Source organism: Stegostoma tigrinum, chromosome 7 (assembly GCF_030684315.1).
Source record: "Stegostoma tigrinum isolate sSteTig4 chromosome 7, sSteTig4.hap1, whole genome shotgun sequence".
Classification (NCBI taxonomy): domain Eukaryota; kingdom Metazoa; phylum Chordata; class Chondrichthyes; order Orectolobiformes; family Stegostomatidae; genus Stegostoma; species Stegostoma tigrinum.
In genome coordinates this window covers 17,258,290-17,281,017 of record NC_081360.1, presented here as the reverse complement: position 1 = coordinate 17,281,017, position 22,728 = coordinate 17,258,290, and the positions used below count along the sequence as shown (strand labels likewise).

At 40.6% G+C, this 22,728-nt stretch overlaps 1 protein-coding gene across 1 annotated transcript in view; it reads left to right on the top strand.

Annotated features, from left to right (window-relative positions):
* Nucleotides 1-22,728, top strand: part of ube2g2 (ubiquitin-conjugating enzyme E2G 2 (UBC7 homolog, yeast)) — a 37,079-nt gene that overhangs the window by 1,982 nt on the left and 12,369 nt on the right. The window contains exons 2-3 of the mRNA XM_048535011.2: nt 14,188-14,223; nt 18,018-18,063. Of these exons, the coding sequence (XP_048390968.1) occupies nt 14,188-14,223; nt 18,018-18,063 (82 nt within the window). The remainder of the gene's footprint in view (nt 1-14,187; nt 14,224-18,017; nt 18,064-22,728) is intronic.

The following is a 22,728-nucleotide window of genomic DNA, read 5'->3' as shown; positions in this document are numbered from 1 at the left end:
TGAAATTTGGCAAGCAGTTTTGGCCCCCTTAGATAAAGAAAGATAAACTTGTAGTAGAGGCAGCCCAGAGAAGATTCGCTGGACTGACATCAGGTATGGAGGGATTTTCTTGCATGGATTGGTTGAATAGGTTCAGCCCGTACTCATTGGAATTTGGAAGAATGAGAGGAGACCTCATTGAAACATGTATAAGATTCTCGGGGAATTTGATGGGATAAATGCAGAAAGGTTATTCCTCTTTGTGGGAGAGTTAAAATAAGAGATCACTCTTTTAAGATAGAGGAGGAATTTCTTCTCAGAGGGTAGTAAATCTGTGGAATTCTTTACTGCAGAGGGCTATCGACACTTGGTCCATAAGTTTATTCAAGGTGAAGATATATTTATAATCAGTTAACGAATCAAGGATTATGGGGAAATGGTAGGAAAGTGGAGTTGACGATAATTAGATCACACTAATTGAATGTCAGAACACGTTTAATCATCTGCATGGCCTACATATCTTGCATTTAAGGTCTTACGGCAGCAGCAGCTTTGCATGTTGTCAAGTAATGTCGCCGGTGTCCCCAAACATGTTACAAGTTTAATTCTGCAAGAAAGGCTTAACTTAAATAACTCCTTTATAAGACCTCAGGCTATGCTATAGCACTTCACAACCAGTGAGATACTTTTGAAATACAGTCACTGTTGTACATTGCACAGCAAGTGATATGCAGGAAGATCTCACATACAGCAATATCATAACAACCTGCACTTTATTGACAAAAAACAGGGGAAACACTGTTAATGCTAGAAGCCAGGAACCAAAGCAAGTAGTGATGGAAAAACTCTGGTCTGACAGCGTCCATGAAGGTAGAATCTTATTTTAATTCACTTGTGACTCATGGGACAGATTCTGCAGGACCTGCTGACTACTTTTGAAAAATTCTTTCATGTGTCATTGGTTGGAGCAGCATTTATTTCCCATTCCTTGTTGCCCTTGAGAAGGTGGTTGTGAATTGTCTTCTTGGACTGCGCCAAGACATGTGCTGTAGGTAAACCCACGATGCCTTTGGTGGGGTGCGGGGGAAGAGGGGTGGATTGCAGGATTTTATCCTAAAGACACAAGAATGGCACTGTCTGGATGGTGAGTGACTTGGAAGGGAACTTGCAGCTAGTGGTGTTCCCATGTACCTGCTGCCATTTCCTTTCTAGATGGAAATGATCATGGTTTTGGAAGATTCTATCTAAGATTCTTGGTGAATTTCTGCAGTGCAATTTGTAGCTTGCACATACAGCTGTGAGTGAGCATTGGCGGTGGAGGAAGTGGTGTTTGTCGATGTGGTGCCATTCAAATGGGCTGCTTTGTTCTGGATGGTGTCAAGCTTCTTGACTGCTGTTTAGGCTACACTCATCCAGGCAAGTGGAGAATATTGCATCACACTCCTGATTTGTGCCTTATAGGTCGTGGATAGGCTTTGGGGAAATCAAGGAATGAGTTATTTACTACAGCATTTCTAACCTCTGCCTAGCTTTTCTAGACACTATTTTTATGGCTAATCCAGTTTAGTTTCTGGTTAATGATACCCCCCCCCCCCAAGATGTTGTTAGAGGGGGTTCAGTGATGGCAATGCCCTTGAATGTCGGTGGTTAGATCGTCTCTTATTGGAGATAGTCATAGCTTAGTATTTGTACGGAGCAAGTGCTATGTGCCATTTATGAACCCAAACCTGGATATTGACCAGGCCTTGATGCATTTTGACATGGACTGCTTCTGTCTCTGAGGAGTTTCAAATGGCGCTGAACATTATACAGTCATTTGTAAACATCCCCAATGTGCTTATGATGGATGGAATGTCATTGATGAAGCAACTGAAGATAACTAGGCCTAGGATACTATCCTGAGGAACTCTAGTAGCAAAGGCCTGGCACTGAGATGATTGAACTCCAATAACCCCAACCCATCTTCCTATATTCCAGGTATGACTCCAACCGAAGAGTGTTTTCCTCTTGCTTCCCATTGGGTCTGGTTTTGCTGGGTTCCTTAGTGCCACATTCAGTCACGTGATCTAGATGCCAATGGCAGTCACTCTCACCTCAACTCTAGAATTCGGCACTTTTATCTGTGTTGAACCAAGGCTGTAATGAGGTTGCAAGCATAGTAGCCCCGGCAGAACCCAGACTGCACATCAATGAGCAGGTTATTAATAGCAAGTACTGCTTGAAAGAAATTGTCTTCAACAGTACAAGCTCTTTATTGCCAATTGAAAATAGACTGATTCGGTAGTAATTAGTCAGGTTGGATTTATCCTGCTTTTTGTGCACAAGACACACCTGGGCAATCGATGGAGTCAATGAATCAAGTGATCATCAACAGGAATATTAGTTCTGTTTCTATTTTGATAGATGCTGCCTGAGTAACAGGTGCTATCTGAGTAATTTACTATGATCGATTTGATGATAGGAAATGACACTGAAAGGCAAAAAGGTTTAGTGGTTATAGGACAAGTAGTGACAGGAAAGATGTGACCAAATAAGTTCGAAATAGGAATAACAGAATCATCACCAATTCCTAATGTTTGGAGGGGGCGAAAATGTAGTAGTGCTCATGATCTGAAATGGTCAAACTTAGGTGTTGAGTTCACCAGGTCATAAAGTACAGTTTTTGAAGGTGAGGTGCAGTGCCATGAACTAATATTGTGTTTCATTAGAACAATGTATGAGGCTGAGGACAGATTGGGAGTGGAGAGGAGAGTTAAAGTGACAGGAAATCAGAAGCATAATGTAATGCTTATGGACAGCACCAAGGTATTCTCAAAGTAACTGCTCAAACTGTTTGGTCCCATCAGTGGAGGAGGCACTAACATGATCTGTGAACACAGCACATTAGATTGAAAGAATTGCAAATAAATCACTGGATATGAGAGTGGGATAATTTTAAAAAAGGGGGAAAAATTGATGTGTAGCATCCCCTGTGCTTGCATGGGAAAGATCAGGATGTCGCAAAGGACTGGTCCATTTTAGGACGCTGAAACGAAGAAATCGAGGAGAATGACTCACTGAAAATGGAAAGAGAACTCCATGGTGGTCCTTGGAGGGAGCTGATAGGGGTGAGACTTGGTTGAAGGCCCTGTCAGCCACATTCGAGAGAAATCCTCAGTTGAGGCATGAAGCAGACTTTTCAAGAGTACTGGTATGGAAGGCGTCATTGTCAGAACAGATATGACAGAGAAGGAGGAATTGAGTGCAAGAATTTGGCTTGTACAGACTGTGGTCAAGGTATACGTGAGACTCGTTGAGCTTACAATAAATGTTGATCAGTAACCTATTGGCAGAAGTGAAAATGTGCAATTTGAGGAAGGGAACAGTTGGCGATCAAAAATATGATCTTTAGAAAAAAGTGGAACTTGGAAAGAAAGTTGAAATTTTGACAAGAATTAACTATTCCAAACATGAGAGAAGGGACCCAAGTATAAATGTTTTGCATATCCCATGAAGGACCTAAGAGCCACATGGTACTGAATGCAGCAACTTTTATTTATTTGTGAAAATGTATATAAAGTTGAATGGAACAATGTGAAAACAAGTTCAACTAGCTAGTGAACATTTCTTTGTGTTGCAGTTTGAAGAGTAGTTCAACAGGCAGGACAACAGGGAGAACACATCTGATCTTCTTTGAAATAGTGTGTTGAGATATTTCAGCTCCATCCGTGAGGGCAAAGTTTAAAATCTCATCCTAAAGATAACACCTCTGACAGCACAACACTTCTAGCACTGCATCAGAGTTCCACCCATGATGACATCCTGAAGTGGGACTTGAAATTACAATCTTCTGATTTTGTAAACCTCTACTAAATCTCTCAAACTAGGTTTTCAATCTATCCATGTAATTGAAGCCCGCATTCCTGGAACTATTCTTCTAAATATGTTCTGCACCTTCCCAAATGACTTCACCTCCTTTCCAAAGTGTGGTACCCAGAATTGGATGAAATTCTGATGTTGAGGCCAAATCAGTATTTGCAAAGCTTTCTTCCTTCTCTAATCTACCTCTGTTAACACATCCTAGCTCTGCACTGCCAGGATTTTAACCTTCTACCTTCAATGATTTGCACGTATATACCCGAATGTCCTCTGTTTCTGCTCCGAGTTAAGAATTGTATTTACTTTTTCCCAGTCCTTGTTCTTTGGACCATAACGTATTAATTCACACTTCTCTGCATTGACTTTCATCTGCTACTTGTCCACCCTTTCAGCTAATCTTTATCCTCCTTATCATTCATAGTGCTTCCAGGCTGTGTTATCTTTGAAAACCGGAGCCTGGTTCAATGGCACTTTCCGAGCTATAACACCTGGATGATTGAGTGCAAGTTCTGGAATGGATCTTGAATGAATAAAGGTTATGTCTCTGAAGTCAAAGAGCTACCAATTGAGCCACCATTGACATGCAGTTATTTACAATCAGTAGAGTACATAGAATCACTTGAACAAATTCTGGTTCCATTTGAGTGAAGTAAAAACAGAAGTTGTTGGAGAAATTTGGCAGGTTTGGCAGCATCTGCATCAAAGAGTCATATTGGATTTAAAGCATTAACTCTGTTTCTTGCCTTGCACATGCTGTCAGACATGCTAGGTTTCTCCAGCACATTTAAATTTGATTCCGATCTCCAGCATCCTCAGTGCTTTGCTTTTCTTTAATGCATGTGATTCTTGTAGCAATTGCTTTCTGTCACCAGAGGGTGCTGCTGTGCCTTGTATGAGACTGAACTTATAATGGATGTTGATGAGCAACCTATTGGCAGAAATGAAAATGAAAAGGTTCAGTAAGGCAACAGTTGGCAATCAACAATATGATCTTCAGAGAAAAGTGGAACTTGGAAAGAAAGTTGAAATTTTGACAAAAACTAACTAATCCAAACATGTGAGGGAAGGAATGCAAGTATGAATATTTTGTGTAAAGTGTAGAGCTGGATGGACACAGTAGGCCAAGCAGCATCAGAGGAGCAGGAAGGCTGACGTTTCGGGCTTAGACCTTTCTTTCTGAAGAAGGGTCTAGGCCCGAAACGTCAGCTTTCGTGCTCCTCTGATGCTGCTTGGCCTACTGTGTCCATCCAGCTCTACATCTTGTTATCTCAGATTCCTTAGCATCTGCAGTTCCTACTATCTCTAAATATTTTGCATATCCCTTGAAGGAGCTAAGAGCCACATGTGAAAATACGCATAATGTTTTATGGAACAACTTGATTTATTGAATCAGTTCTACAGATGACCAGTACTATTCTTAATTCTGTCGCAGACTGGTTTATCTCACTTTTACTCTGAGCCATATCATCCTAACATCTCTTGTTTAACCTCATCATGCACTGCCACCAACTGTGCACTGTAGTACAATATATTTTGCACTAACAATATCTGTAAAGCTTCTTTGATTATTCAGTAGAGGTTAGAGTGAGCTCCTTAACTCAAAGAATAAAGTGTCAATCCTTTTCTCCCTCGCTATCTCTGCCCTTATGCTGCTGAGGCTAAAACTGGGGTAAATGATAATTGTCACTATGTCCCTGTATTTTTGTTCCAAAGTATGCTGTGTTGCATTCTGACAGTCTTCTGTAACAGTGTGGAGACAATGCACCCCATCCTAAGACCAGATGCCTGGAAGGTTAGTTTTCATGTGAATTTGTCAGCTGGTCATTTACCCATGGGGTTGCTAAAACAACGTCTCTTTCAATCTATGCCTGCTGTCATTTTACCAGAAGAAATACCTGATAAATTAAGACAATATGATTGTATGGAATGTTTCAGTGTGCTCTGAATCCTGCAGTACTGCTTCAAAGAGCTGATTGCACCAGTGCTTTTATCTTGTTGATACCCTTTATCAGAGTAAAGTGCACTGGAGTGCACCTCCTGATTTTTCTGATTCATTTCTGGGCTGCAACCATTCCTGATAAAAGCCAGTAGTTATTGCACGTCTCTAATTCCCCTTGAGAAGGTGATGCTGAGCTGCCTTCTTGAAATGCTGAAGTTCTATTAGGAAGTAGTTCTAGGATTTTGACCCAAGGACAGTGAAGGAACTGCGATATAGTTGTCAGGATGGTGTGTGCCTTGGAAGAGATCTTTCTGATGGATGGTGTTCCAATGTATCAGTTGACCCTGTCTCCTTGGTGATAAAGACTGGGAATATAACTGAACCAATGCCAGATCTTTCAATTATCTCAGTCTTACTCTAGACAAATTCCTCCTCTTTAATCCTGTTCTCATCTGTAACAAGTGTTAGAACTCTATTATTCTGATAGCGCTATTCATCCCCTCTCCTGCCATTTGGCATTCATTTCTTTGGATGTGTAGTTTCTTGCAGTAAATGATTATGAGGTTCATGAATTTTTTTCAGTCCAGCTATGCAGTATTATCATCTTCTAGTGCTGCATTTGTAAACTGAGACGCAACAATCCAGCTGGAATGGGGTTAGCTTTAAGTGTCCATATCGGAACCCTAGCTTTAATAGCTAACTCCTAGAATTGAGCAATGATGGAGGAGGTTTTGCCAGAAAATCATTACTGTGAAAGTCATACAAGGGCTCAACACTTACTTGTTACTAAATTAAACTTGGGGTACCTCTGCCTGTAACTCTGGTGATTTCAGCACTGTTAAGAGACATTCATTTGCCTAGCCAATCTACTGCGTAAGTAGAATATTTGACGCTGGGAAAAGAAAGAGGAATGGTGATGCGGTTAAAATGTTCATAATGATTGCGATAGTCTTTTATTTACTACATAACCTTCTGTAAGTTGGGCCCTCGTCACAGAATTGTTCAGGGATCATGGTGCAGAAGAAGGTGCACTGAATGGCCGAATGAGCATATAAATGGCCATTCTTCTGCCCTTTTCCCATAACCGTGCACATTATTTCCATTTAAATAGTCAGCTCTTATTCACTCACTCCAGTGCATTCACATCCTTCAAAAGGTGTAGCGAACAGAACTCTGCACAATACTCCAGCTGAGGTCTAACTGATGTCCTAATAAGGGTTATCATAACCTTCCTGCTCCTGTACTTGTGCCCATTACATCCTAAGGTGAGACTTGAACCCAGACCTTACGCCCAGAGGTAGGGACACTATCAAAAACCTTTTATGCATGCTTAGGTGGCGTGGCAATCAACTGCTGACCTCAATGTTTGAAATAAATAATAATTCATAGCTAGTAGTTCATTTGCAGACCATACTTCGTCTAAAATTGATTTGTGGGAGTGTGGACCTCAATGTCTGGGCTGCATTTATTTCCCTCCCCTGATTGTCCTTAAGAAGATGCTGGTGAGCTACTACTTCGAACCATTGGTGTCCATTCAGTAAATATCTTCAAGGATCTTCAAAACTACATAATCCCTTGGCACACCCTGTTTTGCATTTACTCATTGAGTGGTAGAACATTTTATAATGAACTGTTGAGCCCATGGCAGCAGTATAATCTTTAATGCAGTGATTAAAGTTTTAGCAAAGATTTGTAGCTTGGGTTGTGGGTGAGGTTGTTGACTTGCTTGCCGAGCTGGCTTGTTTTCGTTCAGACGTTTTGCCAGGTGACATCTTCAGTGAGGCCTCCGATGAAGCAATGTTTTTGTACTCTGATCGGAGGATTAAAGACCCCATTTCCACAACATGCAGAACGAACATGGTTTACAAAATACCATGCAACGACTGCCACAAACATTACATTGGACAGACCAGAAGGAAACTAGCTATCAGAATACACGATCATCAGCTAGCAGCAAAATGGCATGACAAACTTTCCTTAATGTAAGCACACTCAGACAATGAAGGCCATCAGTTTAATTGGGACAAGGTAACCATAGTAGCCCAAGCGAAACATAGACACGCTCAGGAATTCCTAGGAGTGTGGTTCTCCACCTGTAAAGCAATCAACAAACATATACAAACCCATACAGATCAAAACCGGAAATGACCGTTCTCACCATAACAGCCTAGACAGTATAAATTCCAAGTGGAGTAGAACATTGCTTCATTGGAGGCCTCCCTGATGATGTTGCCTAGGATGGCGACGAAGCGTCTGAAACCAAAATCTAAGCTAACACCTTAAGTGTAGTACCCAAGGGCTCCTGTTTGTTGCAGATGCTATCATCGGATGAGTTGTTGAAATGAAACCTGCATGTTTGTTTGAAAATAAAAATCATGATTTCAATATGCAGAGAGAGTAAGTTGATTCCTCTGTATGCTGGCCAACATGCTTGCCTAAGGTCCTACCACCAACACCATTAACTTGGTGAGCACAAATGTGCTGGCACTTTAGCCTGCTAAAACGAGTGATCACACTTTCAAAAGAAATCCACTCAACAAAAATGCTTTACAGTGCCTTCGATGTCAACAATGTTCCTACTCTCAATTTTACTGTGGAATGTGAACACCCTGACTATGTAGGGTACTGTGCAATTACTATACTTCTGCAAGCCCTGTTTAATTCTGTTAAAGACCTTTGAGAAGAGATTTGGACACCTGTTACAGCTGTTGGAATGAATTTAGAGTTCTGAGTTTCAACAGATTTTGTTTTAAACAGCTCAATTGGATATATAAATTAAGAATAGGAATCACTTGAAATCAAATGCAGGCTAACCAGTAACAGCCTTCTCTCCTTTATCTCATGAAAATGTTCCTATCTCATACGATTTTATTTATTGGAATTATTTCAGTGCAAATTGGAAAGAGAAAGAGAGCATGCATTAGCAACTGCCACAACATTTCGACTCCATATCTAACAAAGTATTTTTGAAGTGTGGTCATTGACGTATTACAGGAATCAGAAAGCTAATTGAAACACAGCAAGAGCCCACAATAATGACCAGAAAAAATTTTTCAATTTTATTTGAGGGATATGTGTTGAACAGTGACAATTTACCTGCCCCTCTTTGAAATAGTGCCATGGATTTCTTTTTTGTGGCCACCTGAGACAGCAGACTCAGCTAGTTTAAATCTTATTCAACAGATTAGTCCTTCTGCAACATTGCTTCAATCCTGTAATGGTGAGTTGTTCTAGATAATGAGCTCCAATCCCTTAAGCAGGACTTGAACCCAAAACCTTACTCAAAAGGCTGGAAAACAGATAAGTTATATGATAGGGTGAAGTGACAGAGTATTAAAACTAACATCCCTGTAAAATTACCAAGTTTGGGCTTGTGCTATCTTTTTGTCATCAGTGTATGTAATGTTTAATTAGGGATTTGGAGTATGTACCTAATATTTCACCCTTAGGCTTTGAAGTAAAGGAGTGATTGTCGCTCTTTTGGTGCTGTGTTTCCTTTTGAGACTACAGTAGTCTTTTGAACAAAAGCTTGTTACGGTTGGTGATATACAAAACGGTAATTCTATCAAGAAAGGTTAGATCCAAATCATTATGTGCTATGGAAATGTTCCAAATGTCACACTTGAAAATTCAATACAATATCTCATCATTTCATCAGTTCCTTTGTGGCCAGGATATTACGTGACTACACTGTCAAGGTAGATGACCCTAATTAAACTAGTGCTGTGTGAGCTACTCACTTTCCCCCACAGTTGCAGATTATCTGACCTGCCTATCCTTAGCAAACATTTAACATGTGGTTCCACAGTTTTGGATTAGAGTTCAATTTCAGCTCCCACGCTTTTCGCTAAGTTATTATACTGAATGCACATATATAGTTTCTTGTGCACTGTGAGTACTGACTGCGGTTTTGAAGCTCTTGTGAGCTAGACAGGCTCTGATAGCCAAATCCTGGTACCTGCCTCTATCCAGCCCAGAATCCTGTTGTACTGGATTCTGTGATGCTGGTTTTGCTCCTAATGGTGAGGCCATTTTGAGAAACAAAAATGCAACTGTACGTTAAGAGCAGGGAATGCAACCATACAAACACCAAGCAAGATCATAAATCTTGAAAATTAGTTTTCTGTCTGCATGTAATCTTGCACTGTAATAAACTCAGCTGTTCCGTGTTTGCGTGATAATCCCCATGAATTGCAGACAGTGAGTGAGAGGAGATAATTAACTACTATTTGTTAATTCATGATCTCTTAATTTAAGAAAACAAAAGCATTTTCTGGGAAAATTATTAGCCAAACTGGCCAAATGCTGAAATAAATGTCAAATTAAAAATTTTACAAGTGGGGTAATCTTGATCCCTGGGACTGGTTAGGGTACATACATAAATTCTGAAAAGTGGTTTTATGTCATCCAAGACCAAGACATTTTTTAATTCTGCGAATCTGACTTACTTGAATTCTTATTGTGACAGCTGTATGGAGAAGTGAAGTTCTGGAACTGCTACTACTCCACAAGCCAAGAGCTGTTTACATATTTGTATTGGCTTCTTTGATCGTGTGGTTACATTGAGTAACTCGGCACTGTTGATTGAAAGGACTGCTGTGTGTCAGGTTAATGGGTTGAGTGGTTCAGTAATATGCTTTATTGTTAATCCAGCTGTATGAGGGAAGCTATTATTGTAAGCTGGAACTTGAGGGTAAGTGAGTCACGCTAAACCCAATGATATGCCTTGGCAGTCGTTACAAAGGATTCAGGCATATTGTGACTGTCTACTGTTCTCCGACATGTATTGAAGAATGTGTAATGAAAAAATCCTCATTTAGTTTTCATAAGAACATTGTATGCGCTCCCATCAATAGGAATGTGGAATCACATCATTTGCACTATATTCTTCCCCTCTTCTGCATAAACTTAATATAATGAGCGAAGGTAGAGTGTCTTGTGATATACTCCATCAGTTAGACTTTCTTCTGCCTTGCTCTTTGGCTAGAAAGCGTTTTTAATACCATAACTTGCTGACATACGTGCGTCGTGGGTAATGTGGCACTAAGGACCCTAGTTAATGACAGCACTCAAGGTTTATCTCTTTAACCAATTTGATTTATAGATTGAAAAACAGGAGGATAGGGGAGAAGGAAATTGGATGAATTGGATTTGAAAGTGGTTGATAAAGGTAAATAAAGATTACGTATTTAGAGAGAGAGAAAAGAGACAAAGGGAAAGTAAGAAAAAATATAGAATTTAAAATGGAAAAATCCATATTACAATTTACTGCCCATAGGAATTAAACTCCACAACTTCAGTTACATGAGATCTTTAAACTGTTAACATAGCTCACTTATACCTTAACATACGTATTTTAAACTCCACAGCCTTGTAGAATGTCTACTTGTCTGACGCTTGAAGCCTACTGTTTCTGTGGTTTCTCTCTTACTAACTTCCAAGATACTCAAGTCTTCTTTTCCTTTGCCCTGACCCTTTTGGAGATTGCCAAACTGCACTGCTGATGTTTCAGGCATTTTAACTCTGACTTGCTTCTCTCTGAAACAAGCCTGTCCATTCACTTACCTACTGGATGGTTCTGCCTTGCTAATAGAACTTTTCTCGGTTTCTGTCTCCCTATGTCAAAGAAGACTTTGTTGCTCGGCAATGGCAAAAAATCTCGTTTCCATCCATGGTTTTTCAATACCTATAAATGAACTACGCAGATAACCCAGAACCACTCTTAGCATTCAAAAATTAAACTAAAACTATGTCTTCCCTTCTTAACACACACAGTATAGAAATACAATTCCATCTTGAACCTATACTTGTTTATATCTAATGAGCAGTTGAAACCCAAGTTTCCAAATAAATATACATCATGAACCTGTGCTGTAGTAACTGTTGCAATTTAAGAAATCTGACAACCAGTTTACGTACAGCAACGTTAAATGAACCTGGAGCCAGATGGTGTAGTATGAATAGGCATGAATCCTTTCTTTATAATTTATTTGTGTAATACAGCATTACATATGTCTTCCTCTTACCTATCACCCAATGTCTTAGACATGTTCCTTTAATATTCTTACACACGTATCTCTTTATACCTAAATTAGTTCATTTGGTTATACTTAAAAATCAATAAATATTCAGCTCCATAAATTGATTTTTGTGGTGCATTCATAGCCTATCATCATCTGGGCCAGAAGGTCTGGTTTCAAGTCCCAAAAGTGTCGTAACATGTCTGAACAGATTGGGTAAAAATAATTTTTCAGTCTTTTAAAAGGGCACCGTACTAAAAACATTTTGAAAAGAAATTTATGAAATTTAAATGTGCCAGAAATGATTCTAGCCTATGTATCACCCATTGGTTGCTAAGGCTTCAAGCATACGAAAGGGAGGCAGTAGCATAATGATAATGTCACTAGACTAGTAATCCAGAACCCCGGGCCAATGTTCTGGGGTCATGAGTGTGAATCCCACTGTGACAGATTGTGAAATTGGCGTTAAATAAAAATCTGGAGTAAAGTGTTTGCCTAATGGCAAACATGTAACCGCTGCTGACTGCCATAAAAACCCATCTGCTTCACTTCCCTCATTGTGTAACCTGGCAATGAGACTGCCAGCTGGATTGCTTTCTTCACAGTTGTCTTGCTATTTTCTGCAGGAGCCTGTATAAATTTGATATAGTGAGTCGTCTTGTTCATTATTCGGACTTCCAGTTTTCTCAAGATACCTTTGGCAATTGCCTTTTTTTTCTTTGAAATACTGCCTTACATTCACCTTTGACGGTAGACGAAGCTTCATTCAAGTGCTGACACCTCAGAAAATACAGCATTTAGTGCTGAGCATGATTTTCTGCTCAGGTCTAAAAAAGGTGGATTTGAATATATGTCCTTCTGAATCGGACATGAGAGTTACCAATGAACGTTGAATAATCACAACTTATTGTGGAGACCTGTGACAGACCCAGGATAAAACTTCTCAACTCCCTATGTTGAATATTTCCATTCAACCCCTTTTGCTTTCTCTTGCAAAGATAGTTTCAAGGCACCTAATATGTCCTTAATTCCGTAAACCTCCATCATTTTGACGAATGTTTCAGTCTAACCCTTTGTCAAATATATTCTGATTAATCTTAATGAATGATATCTGACATAGCCTTTGACTACTTATACTGTCAATGCCTTACATAAGTAATTCTTTTAAAAGCAAATTATTTGTGTTCTTGCCCAGGAAGCCAGTTAGTGATGTGTATTGACAGAATTAAGCATTATAAGTATACATCTTCTAACCTCATCCCCTCCGTTTTTAGTTTGTATCAATTCTATTGGAGCTTGAATGAACTCTAGTTAATGCTCACCACCTGCATACAATGAAATATATTTAACATGGAATTAACACTTTTTACTGTCATGTACATTTCTGGCTGTCTGTTGAATTGTTCATGCCTCATTAGGCACCAGAAAATTATGTTTCCTTCGGTCCTCAGCAGCAGCCTCAATTCTGAAGGAGTTTGTGGAGGTGCTGTTCATGGCATCATCAATTTCCTTAAGTTTTCTAGTGTGTCTGAGTGCCCCGTGGGCATTTTAATACCTTGAATTTTCTTCAGTACATGCTCAACTGACCTTGCAGTGCTGTGGATTCCCAAGGCAATTCAAGTGGACCTGGATTTGACCACAGTCTTTATTTTGAAGACAGCTGTGAAAAATCAGTTTACCATTCCTGCCAATTTCATGTCGTAATATTTGTGCTGTCTCCCCTGAAGGATCCTACTTTAACAGCTTATTTAATCTTTTGTCACAATAAACAGCTTTTTGAAAGCCAGTTCTTGTGTTGGGAGAGGAGTAAATGTTTATACCCAGCAAGGTCAAAAGTTTCCTTATTTAGGATTGTGTCACTTTTTTTTTCTGTCTAATGGCTTTGTGACTGTTTAGCTATGTCTTGGGCCAGATGTAGAATTTAGCTTTCTCTCCAATGTCCCAGCAGACTGTTTTCCTTCTAGGGTCAGACTTACTGGCCTTTACTGCCTAGTTATGGAATTCTGCTTTTTTATACAGCTTTTACTAGCTTTTCCATGTTTGCAAATGTTTTATCTGGGTTCCCCTTCCCACCATACACCTACCTGATCACCTGATTTTTTTTGAACTTCAAGAGACGACAAAAATTGTAATGTTGAAAAAAAACTGCATTTTTTCTTGTTTGTATGCCTGATGTTTATGGACATTGGAAAGAGCAGGTAATGCATTCTCAACGTTCAGCTAACAACACCACATCATGGTAACCTGCTATCTGTCATGTATTTTAGACAATATGCAGATTTTTCCCTTCTATTCTACAAGTTTTTGTTTAAAATGTTAATCATTCATAATTACTGGGTAGAGGGGCACAGAAATTCTCTATGTAATCACCTTTGTTATGTTATTTTGCAGAGTTAACACTAAATCCTCCAGAAGGAATTGTTGCAGGTAAGAAATTCTGCATTGTTTGACTTCCAATAACCTCCCAATCTCCATTTGTTTGCAGACAATAAGCTGCATGAAGGATCCAATTAAGAAATATGTATACTGAACATATCTTTGAGTGCATATGCCCCTGTCGGTAGTAGATTCGCCAACTCGGTAGTAGATTTGCCAACTTTAGGTACATTTAAGTCATCATTGGATAAGCATATGGACGTACATGGAATAGCGTAGGTTAGATGGGCTTGAGATTGGTATGACAGGTCGGCACAACATCGAGGGCCGAAGGGCCTATACTGTGCTGTAATGTTCTATGTTCTATGTCTGTCTTATTTCCCTATCATTTACCCTGGCAAGGTGTCAAAGACGAGTGGAATCTTCAAGTTAAAGTGGATAAGAATGCAGAGGGTAATCGGATCATAATGCAAAGATGCACATTCTGTTCTTAGTTTTACATTTTCTTTATAATTTCCAGTGTCCTCATTTATGTTAGGAATTGCCTCACTAAGCCTGTTTTACACTAATTGAATTTTCCTTTATGCCATTACATCATTTCCATTGAAATGTAGCCCCTTCAGTTAGATCATGGCTGATCTGCATCTTAACTCCGTTAGGTTATCTTGGGTTCTGTGACCCTTAATACCCTTGCAGAACAAAAGGTATCTTAATCTGTTTAAAATGTTTAGTTGATCTTCAGTCTTGGCAGCCTTTGGAGAGTTCTAGGTTTTTGTTATCTTTTCTATGACCAAGTGCTTCTTTATATCATGCCTGAATTCCTCAGCTCTGAGGTTATTCTTCCTTGTTCTGGACTCCTGTCAGGAGGGAAAATAGTTGGTCACTTAAAACCTGCCAAAACTTTTAATCATCTCAAACACCTCTGTTCAAGGAATGCTCAGTGGAATTGGTTGAGAGTATTTGGAAACGTTGATATCAAGATACTTACAATGTATGAGTAGAGGTTACAGTTTTGGCAAAATAACAAAGCCAGGCATCAATTTCAATTAAAAGCCCTTAGAAATGCCAAGGAACAAAAATGTTGGTGGCTGTCTTGATGCATTGTTGTTTAATGGCAAATCCCTTTTATAACAGCATATCTTCCAATCACCTTACAGGAAATCCACTTAGAGTCATACAGTAATACAGCATGAAAACAGGCCCTTCAGCCCAAACTGGTCCTTGCTGACCATGATGCCCACTCAGCTTGTTCCACTTGCCTGCATTTGGCCCGGGTCCCTCTAAACCCTTCCCATCCATGTATCTATCCAAATGTTTCTTAAATGTTGCTATTGCCCTTCCTCTGGCAGCCCATTCCATATAAGCACCACTCCCTGCTTGAAAAAGTTGACCCTCAGGTCCTCCTTAAATCCTTCTCTTCTCACCTTAAACCTATGCTCTCTAGTTTTCAATTTCCCATCCCTGTCAAAGGCCTTTCTAAAGTCGACACACAACCTCCATTGCCCTACTCTCATCTATACTCATGGTTAGCTCTTCAAAAAGCTCTAAAAGGTATGTCAGACCTGACTACCCGCGCTCAAATCCATGCTGACTATCCCTAATCAGACCGTGACTATCCAAATATTGGTTGATCCTGTCCCTCAGCATCCTCTTCAATAACTTGCCTACCACTGCTGTCAGACTCACTGGCCTGTAGTTACCTGGCTTGTCTTTGCTACCTTTCTTAAACAATGGAACAACATCAGCCACCTTCCAGTCTTGCGGAACTTCACAAGTGTCTAAAGATGAAGCAAAAATCTCTGCAAGGGCCTGTACAATTTCTTCCCTAACCTCCCACAATGTCCAAGGATAGACTTGATCAGGCCCAGGGGATTTATCCACCTTTATATGCTTTAAGGCTGCAAACATCACCTCTCTGGTAACATGTATGAGGTCCAAAACGTCCCACTTGTTTCCTTATTTCCTTAGCATCCATGAGTCTCTCCTCAGTAAACACAGGAGAAATAATCATTATGAATCTCCCCAGCTCCTGTGACTCCACACTTGGACGGCCATGCTGATCTTTAAGGGGACTTATTCTTTCCCTACCCACCTCTTACTCTTAATATTGCTGTAGAACCTCTTGGGATTATCTTTAACCTTATCTGCCAGATCCATCTTATATCCGCTTTTTGCTTTTCTGATTTCCCCCTGAATTGTGCTCCTACACTTTTTATAGTCATCTAGGGATTCACTTGGGCCCAATGGCTTAAACTCAATGTATGTGAACCTTTTCCTGACCAGAGCCTCAGTATCCCTTATTGCCCAGGGATCCCTAAACCTGCCGGATTTTCCCTTCACCCTAATAGGGACATACTGTCCCTAGACTCTTGATATCACACTTTTAAAAGCCTCCCATTTTCGAGTCGTTCCGTTTCCTTCAAACAGACTCAGCCACTTGACCTCTACTAGCTCTTGCCTAGTGGCCCCTTAATTGGCCCTGCTCCAGTTCAGCACCTTAGCCTGTGGATCTGTCCTATCTTTTTCCATAACTATGTTAAAACTAAGACAGTTATGGTACCGGGGCCAAAGTGCTCTCTGTCTGATTGTTCAGTCACTTGCAATCTCTCCCTCTTGTACAGGTTGCCTCCATCCCAGAAGAGATCTCAATGATCCAAGAACTGAAGTCCATGCCCCCTACACCAGCTCCTCAGCCATGCATTCTTCTGGCCTATCTTTCTATTTTTACCCTGATTGACGTATGGCACTGGGAGTAATCCAGAGATCAGTACCCTTGAGATCCTGCGTTTTTACTTCTTACCTAACTCCCTATACTCATTTGTACCAATGTGCACAATGACCTCTGGCTGTTCATCCTCCCCCTTCAGAATGTTCTGCAACTGCTCAGAGACATGGTGACCCTCGCACCCAGGAGGCACCATCCTGGTGTCTCTTCTGCAGCCATAGAATCCCCTATCTATCTCCCTCATAAATGTGTCTCCTATCAGTATCTCTCTGTCTGACAGAACGCTTTCCCTCTGAGCCTCAGGGCCTGTCACAGTGCCACTGACCTGACTGCTGCTGTTAACCCCTGAAATGTCATTCCTCCCCTCAAAGGTGTCCGAAGCAGTATACCTGTTATTGAGGGGAATGGCCACAGGGGAACCCTGAACTATCTGCCTTCCCATTCTTAGCTTTCCTGGTGGTCGTCCAGCTACCTGCAGTCTCCTCCTTTGGAGTGACCACTTCACTATTGCTCTTATCAGTGATGTTCTCTGCACTCTGGATGATCCTGAGTGCATCCGGCTCTGGTTCCCTAACGCAGTCTGCCAGGAGCTGCAGCTGGGTGCACTTCTCACAGGTGTAGCCACCAGGGACACTGGTGGTTGCCCTGATCTCCCACATCCTGCAAGACCTACTGCCTTCAGTCTAGACAGGAGGAAAGTAGAGTTAAAGAGCCCTTACCTGTATCCTTGCTCGGACACCTCAAGCAAAGTCTTCAGCACTTACTCTCTGACACTAACCCACTCTCTTAATGGCTGCTGCCTTCTACACCTTTACTTCACCAGTCGTCCTCCTCAAAGAGTCTGTTTTGATCAGAGGACGAGAGAGGGTGGGAAGCACCAATGTACTGTTTCAGGTTTAACCACACCTTGACACCAGGTTCTCTCTGACCTGTGTACAGTCATCATGACTGTAGCAATGTCTCCCAGAAATCTGCTGTGATGACTCTCCCTCATCCTCTGATTCATTGTTTCCAATTGAAGTTCCAAATTAATTTACCAATCCTGTTGCAGCTGGGTAGTAATTGTCTTTCATTGGATTTTGGGTTTATAACCCAATGATTCTGTTTCTGTCATTCACAGGTCCCATCAATGAGGAGAACTTCTTCGAATGGGAGGCTTTAATCATGTAAGATGGAAAGTGTTTTTCATGCCCTTCCCCACTCCTCCATCCGTTTGTTCCAAGTAACTTTGTCTATTCAGTGTTTTGCTGCTGGTGATTTTCACAGGGCCAGAACAAAACAGCTGGTAGACAAGATTGTAGCTCAGTGAGTAGCACTGTTGTCAATGAATCAGAAGGTCATTGGTTCTAGTCCGACTACAGAGATCTGAGTGTGTACCCTGTGCTGCCAATTCCCAGTGTAGTGATGGTAGGACAAGCTCTCTTAATGCACCTGGTTTGATCCCCATCACCTCAGAATACCTGCCTGTAATGTTTTGATGGTGATTAATTATCTTTATTTCAAAGGGCGAATCTTTCAGAAAACAAAGTTTCATTTTGATGTTGCTTGGCATTATGTAATATCTCTGGTGTGTCAGCTTTTCTGCTGCTGAAACCCTCATTCATGCCCTTGTTACCTCTAGACATGACCTATTCTGTCACATTCTTGGCCAGCTCTTTGCTTCCTACCCTCAATAAATTTGAGATCATCCAAAACTTGTTCCCAATGTCCTTACTCGCACCAAGTCCTATTCACTCCTTTGCCTTTGATTACTTTGCAACCTTGTTTCAAATCACGATCAACCCTCCTTGCTTCTGTAATCTCCTCCAGCCACAAAACAATCAGTGTCATTGACCCTCAAATACTGGCCTCCTTAACATCCTCAGTTTTAGTTTTTCCACCATCAGATACCATCTTCAGTTGTCTTGGTCCTAAACGCTGGAATTCTTTCCTTAACCCTTCCTGTCTCCCTTTCCTTCTTTTAAGGGGGTCCTTAAAATTTTGCTGTAATGCAGCCTTTGGTCACCTGCCCTAATCTTTAAATGTGAGTAGCCTAATGGTATCTATGTAACCATTTTCACTTGTAGTTAACACCTTATCTGGTTCACTGATGTTCTTTAGATCGGGGAATCAGTCATCCTCACCAGGTTTGGCTTACGTGTTATTCAAGACCCACAACCATCTGTGGGGTGACTCCTAACCTGCCCTCTGGGCTGTTGGGGATGGGCAGTCTGGACCAATCCAGTCAACACTGCCCACATCTCACGAATGAACATAAAAAAAGTTGGCATGTTTCAGGAGAGATGGTGGCATAGTGGTCTTGTCATTGAACTTGTAATCCAGAGGCTCGAGCTAATGTTTTTGGTGCAGGGTGCCCAATTCAATGAAGAGCAAGTCTAATGGTGACCCATGAAACCATTGTTGAGTGTCTTTGTTTTAAATAAAAATCTCTCCTGAGTGCCTTGTTAGGGAACAAAATTTTCCATCCTTGCCTGCGCTATGTGTGAGTTCTAAACCATAGCAATGTGGTTGACTCTTAACTGCCTGGCAAGCCACTGAGATTAAGGAGAATTACGGAGGGGCAATAAATACTTGTTTGCCAGAGACTTCCACATCCCACGAAAGAATGAAGAAAAAAATGTTGATAGCCTTTCATCATAAAATGGCATTGATTAACATGTGCCCCTTCAGAAAATGTTGGCAGTTCGCAGGTGGTATGGACAATTGGGAAGCATAGTTGTGTATTGACAATGTCTGAATGGGTCAGAAATCTTGATTTTGTTATTATGTGTCTCCAGATCTCCATAGCTGAGTTATGATAATGGCTGCATGTCTGCTTACTGTATTTCGGCTGCATTTAAAACAATTTTCATGAACCTTTCTTGTGGGAAAGGAGGGGAATATTTCCAATTGTTGCTCTAGAATAGTGTGCACAAGATGAATTAAACTTTTGGAAATCCCCATGTATTTGGCTGAGCTCGTGGTTTGCTGATCTGTCCCAACTGTGTTTATATAAACATAAAAGAGAAGGACTAAGATGGATTTAAAAGGGTAATTATCCCTTTTACAACTTCAACAAGGGCTGTTTCCTCATTCCATGATTTTAGCTAACACTAGGTTTCAATTGAATTGATGCCTGCACTCTGGGAATAATCCATGTCCTGATTTTAAGAACTATCTTGGTTGCCACCCCAATAACTTGTACTTCCCAATCCTCAGATTCTGTAATCATTTTGGCAATGTTATAACCCTCCTTTTGTAATCACTTATAACTTCTCAATAGCCACATTTGGACCAAGTAAGAGGGCAAGATGAAATATAACACTTAAATGTGGAGTTATTCCTTCGGTATGAATAATAAAAGAGCAACAGAATATTTCTTAAATGGTGAAAAATGAGAAATGTTGATAACTGTAGGGATCTGATGTCCTTGTGTCTGAAGCAGACAAAGTCAGCATGCAGTTTCAGCAAGCATTTAAGTTGGCAAATAAACCTGTGAGTCTTTATTACAAAAGGACTGAAGCATGAGAGTAAAGTTTCCCTAACTGCAGTTAAACAAGGGCTTGTTGGGAATTGTGATGCCCAGATTTGGTAATACTACTCCAGCTGTAGCCGAGCATTACTGATACCATAAACGTCTACTAATATTTAGGTTCTGTTAGAAGATTTTTTGCATAATTAATGTAATAGCACAAATCAGCCTGTTTGGCCCAGTTACTCCATGCCATTGCTATGCTCCTCACTAGCCTTTTCACACTATTCTTCCTCTAACCATGTCAGCATAACCTTCTGATTCTCCCTTTGTCTGTTTATCCAGCCTCTCCTTAACTGCATCAGTGCTATTTGCATTTATCATGTTAGTGGTAGCAAGTTCTCCACTATAGCCACCTTTGGCTAGAAAAGTTCCTCCCTGAATTCCTTATTGGATTAATAAGTTACTAACATATGTATTACCTCTAGCTTTGGATTTGGATTTTCCATGTGGAAATATAATCACTTTACCTTAACAAACCTTTTGCTAGTATTAATGATCTCTGCCAAATCAACCTTTGGCACTCCTTTTAAGCAAGAAAAGAGCTCCAATTTGATCAGACTTACCTTATGAGTGTGGAACATCTTGATTTTATTATCTTTTAAATCGTATTTTGCACCCTTTGCAGTATTCTTTCTTTTTTGCACACCTGCCAATTTGACTAATGTTCTACAGAAGCTTGACATAACTTTTCCACTTTTCAATTTTATTTGCATAGAAATAAACTCCAGTGCATTTTTTTGTGGCTTTATTAACCTGTATGCTTTTAGTGATTGTTGTATCTATATCAAAGAACCCTTTTGCCTGTATAACATTTGCAGATGACACTAAGATTGGTGGAGTAGCAGATAGTGAGGGGGACTGTCAGAAATTACAGCAGAATATAGATAGACTGGAGAGTTGGACAGATAAATGGCAGATGGAGTTCAATCTGGGCAAATGCGAGGTGATGCATTTTGGAAGATCAAATTCAAGGGCGAAGTATACAGTAAATGGAAAAGTCCTAGGGAAAATTGATGAACAGAGAGATCTGGGTGTTCAGGTCCATTGTTCCCTGAAGGTGACAACGCAGGTCAATAGGGTGATCAAGAAGGCATATGGCATGCTTTCCGTCATTGGACGGGGTATTGAGTACAAGAGTTGGCAGGTCATGTTGCAGTTGAATAGGACTTTGGTTAGGCCACATTTGGAGTATTGTGTACAGTTCTGGTCGGCACATTACCAAAAGGATGCGGATGCTTTGGAAAGGGTGCAGAGGAGGTTCACCAGGATGTTGCCTGGTATGGAGGGTGCTAGCTATGAAAAGAGGTCGAGTAGATTAGGATTATTTTCGTTAGAAAGACGGAAATTGAGGGGGGACCTGACTGAGGTCTACAAAATCATGAGGGTTATATACAGGGTGGGTAGCAAAAAGCTTTTTCCTAGAGTGGGGGACTCAATTACTAGGGGTCATGAGTTCAAAGTGAGAGAAGGAAAGTTTAAGGGAGATATGCATGGAAAGTTCTTTACACAGAGGGTGGTGGGTGCCTGGAACGCATTGCCAGCGGAGGTGGTAGACACAGACACGTTAGCGTCATTTAAGATATATTTGGACAGGTACATGGATGGGCAGGGAGCAAATGTACACAGGCCATTAGAAAATAGATGACAAGTTAGACAGAGGATCTTGATCAGCGCAGGCCTGGAGGGCCGAAGGGCCTGTTCCTGTACTGTAATTTTCTTTGTTCTTTGTTCTTTATAACCAATTTAGATTTTGGAAAGGGGTTGAGCAGATATCCAGGTAAAGATCAGGCCTGATACTGTTTTCTTGTCTTTGCTTTGCACACATTGTAGTTCAGATGACAATGCTGGACAGTTCCAGAGCTGTTGCAAGACTGCTGTCATTGGAGCCTCAATTATGTGGCACACCTTCACTGGTCAGTCATAACCACTAGTGGTGAATAGGTAATGGGTGTTTTTGTTCTAAAGAGATTGTATTTGTTGACTTGTGTTGCGTGAAAAATAATCATCAAAAACAATTATTTGAAAGCGAGAGAGTGCTTTTAACTTTAAAAGCTCTAATTTCAAGGCTTTTTAAGCTCTTTCTGATCCTCAAAACTGAAGTGGGCGGAGATTGAAGTCTTATCTGAAGTGACTGGGTGGAACAGAAATGCAGTTAATGAGGGAGTACATTTAGGTTCCTTAGCAAGAAGGGGTTTCAAAGGCTCTGGCCAGGCTTCTCAAAGCCAAAGCTGTCTTTTAATGGAAACTTTGTTTAACATTGGCAGTAACTTGAGATGTTTGAAGTAAATATACATATATGATTGTGAGGGGTGAGGCT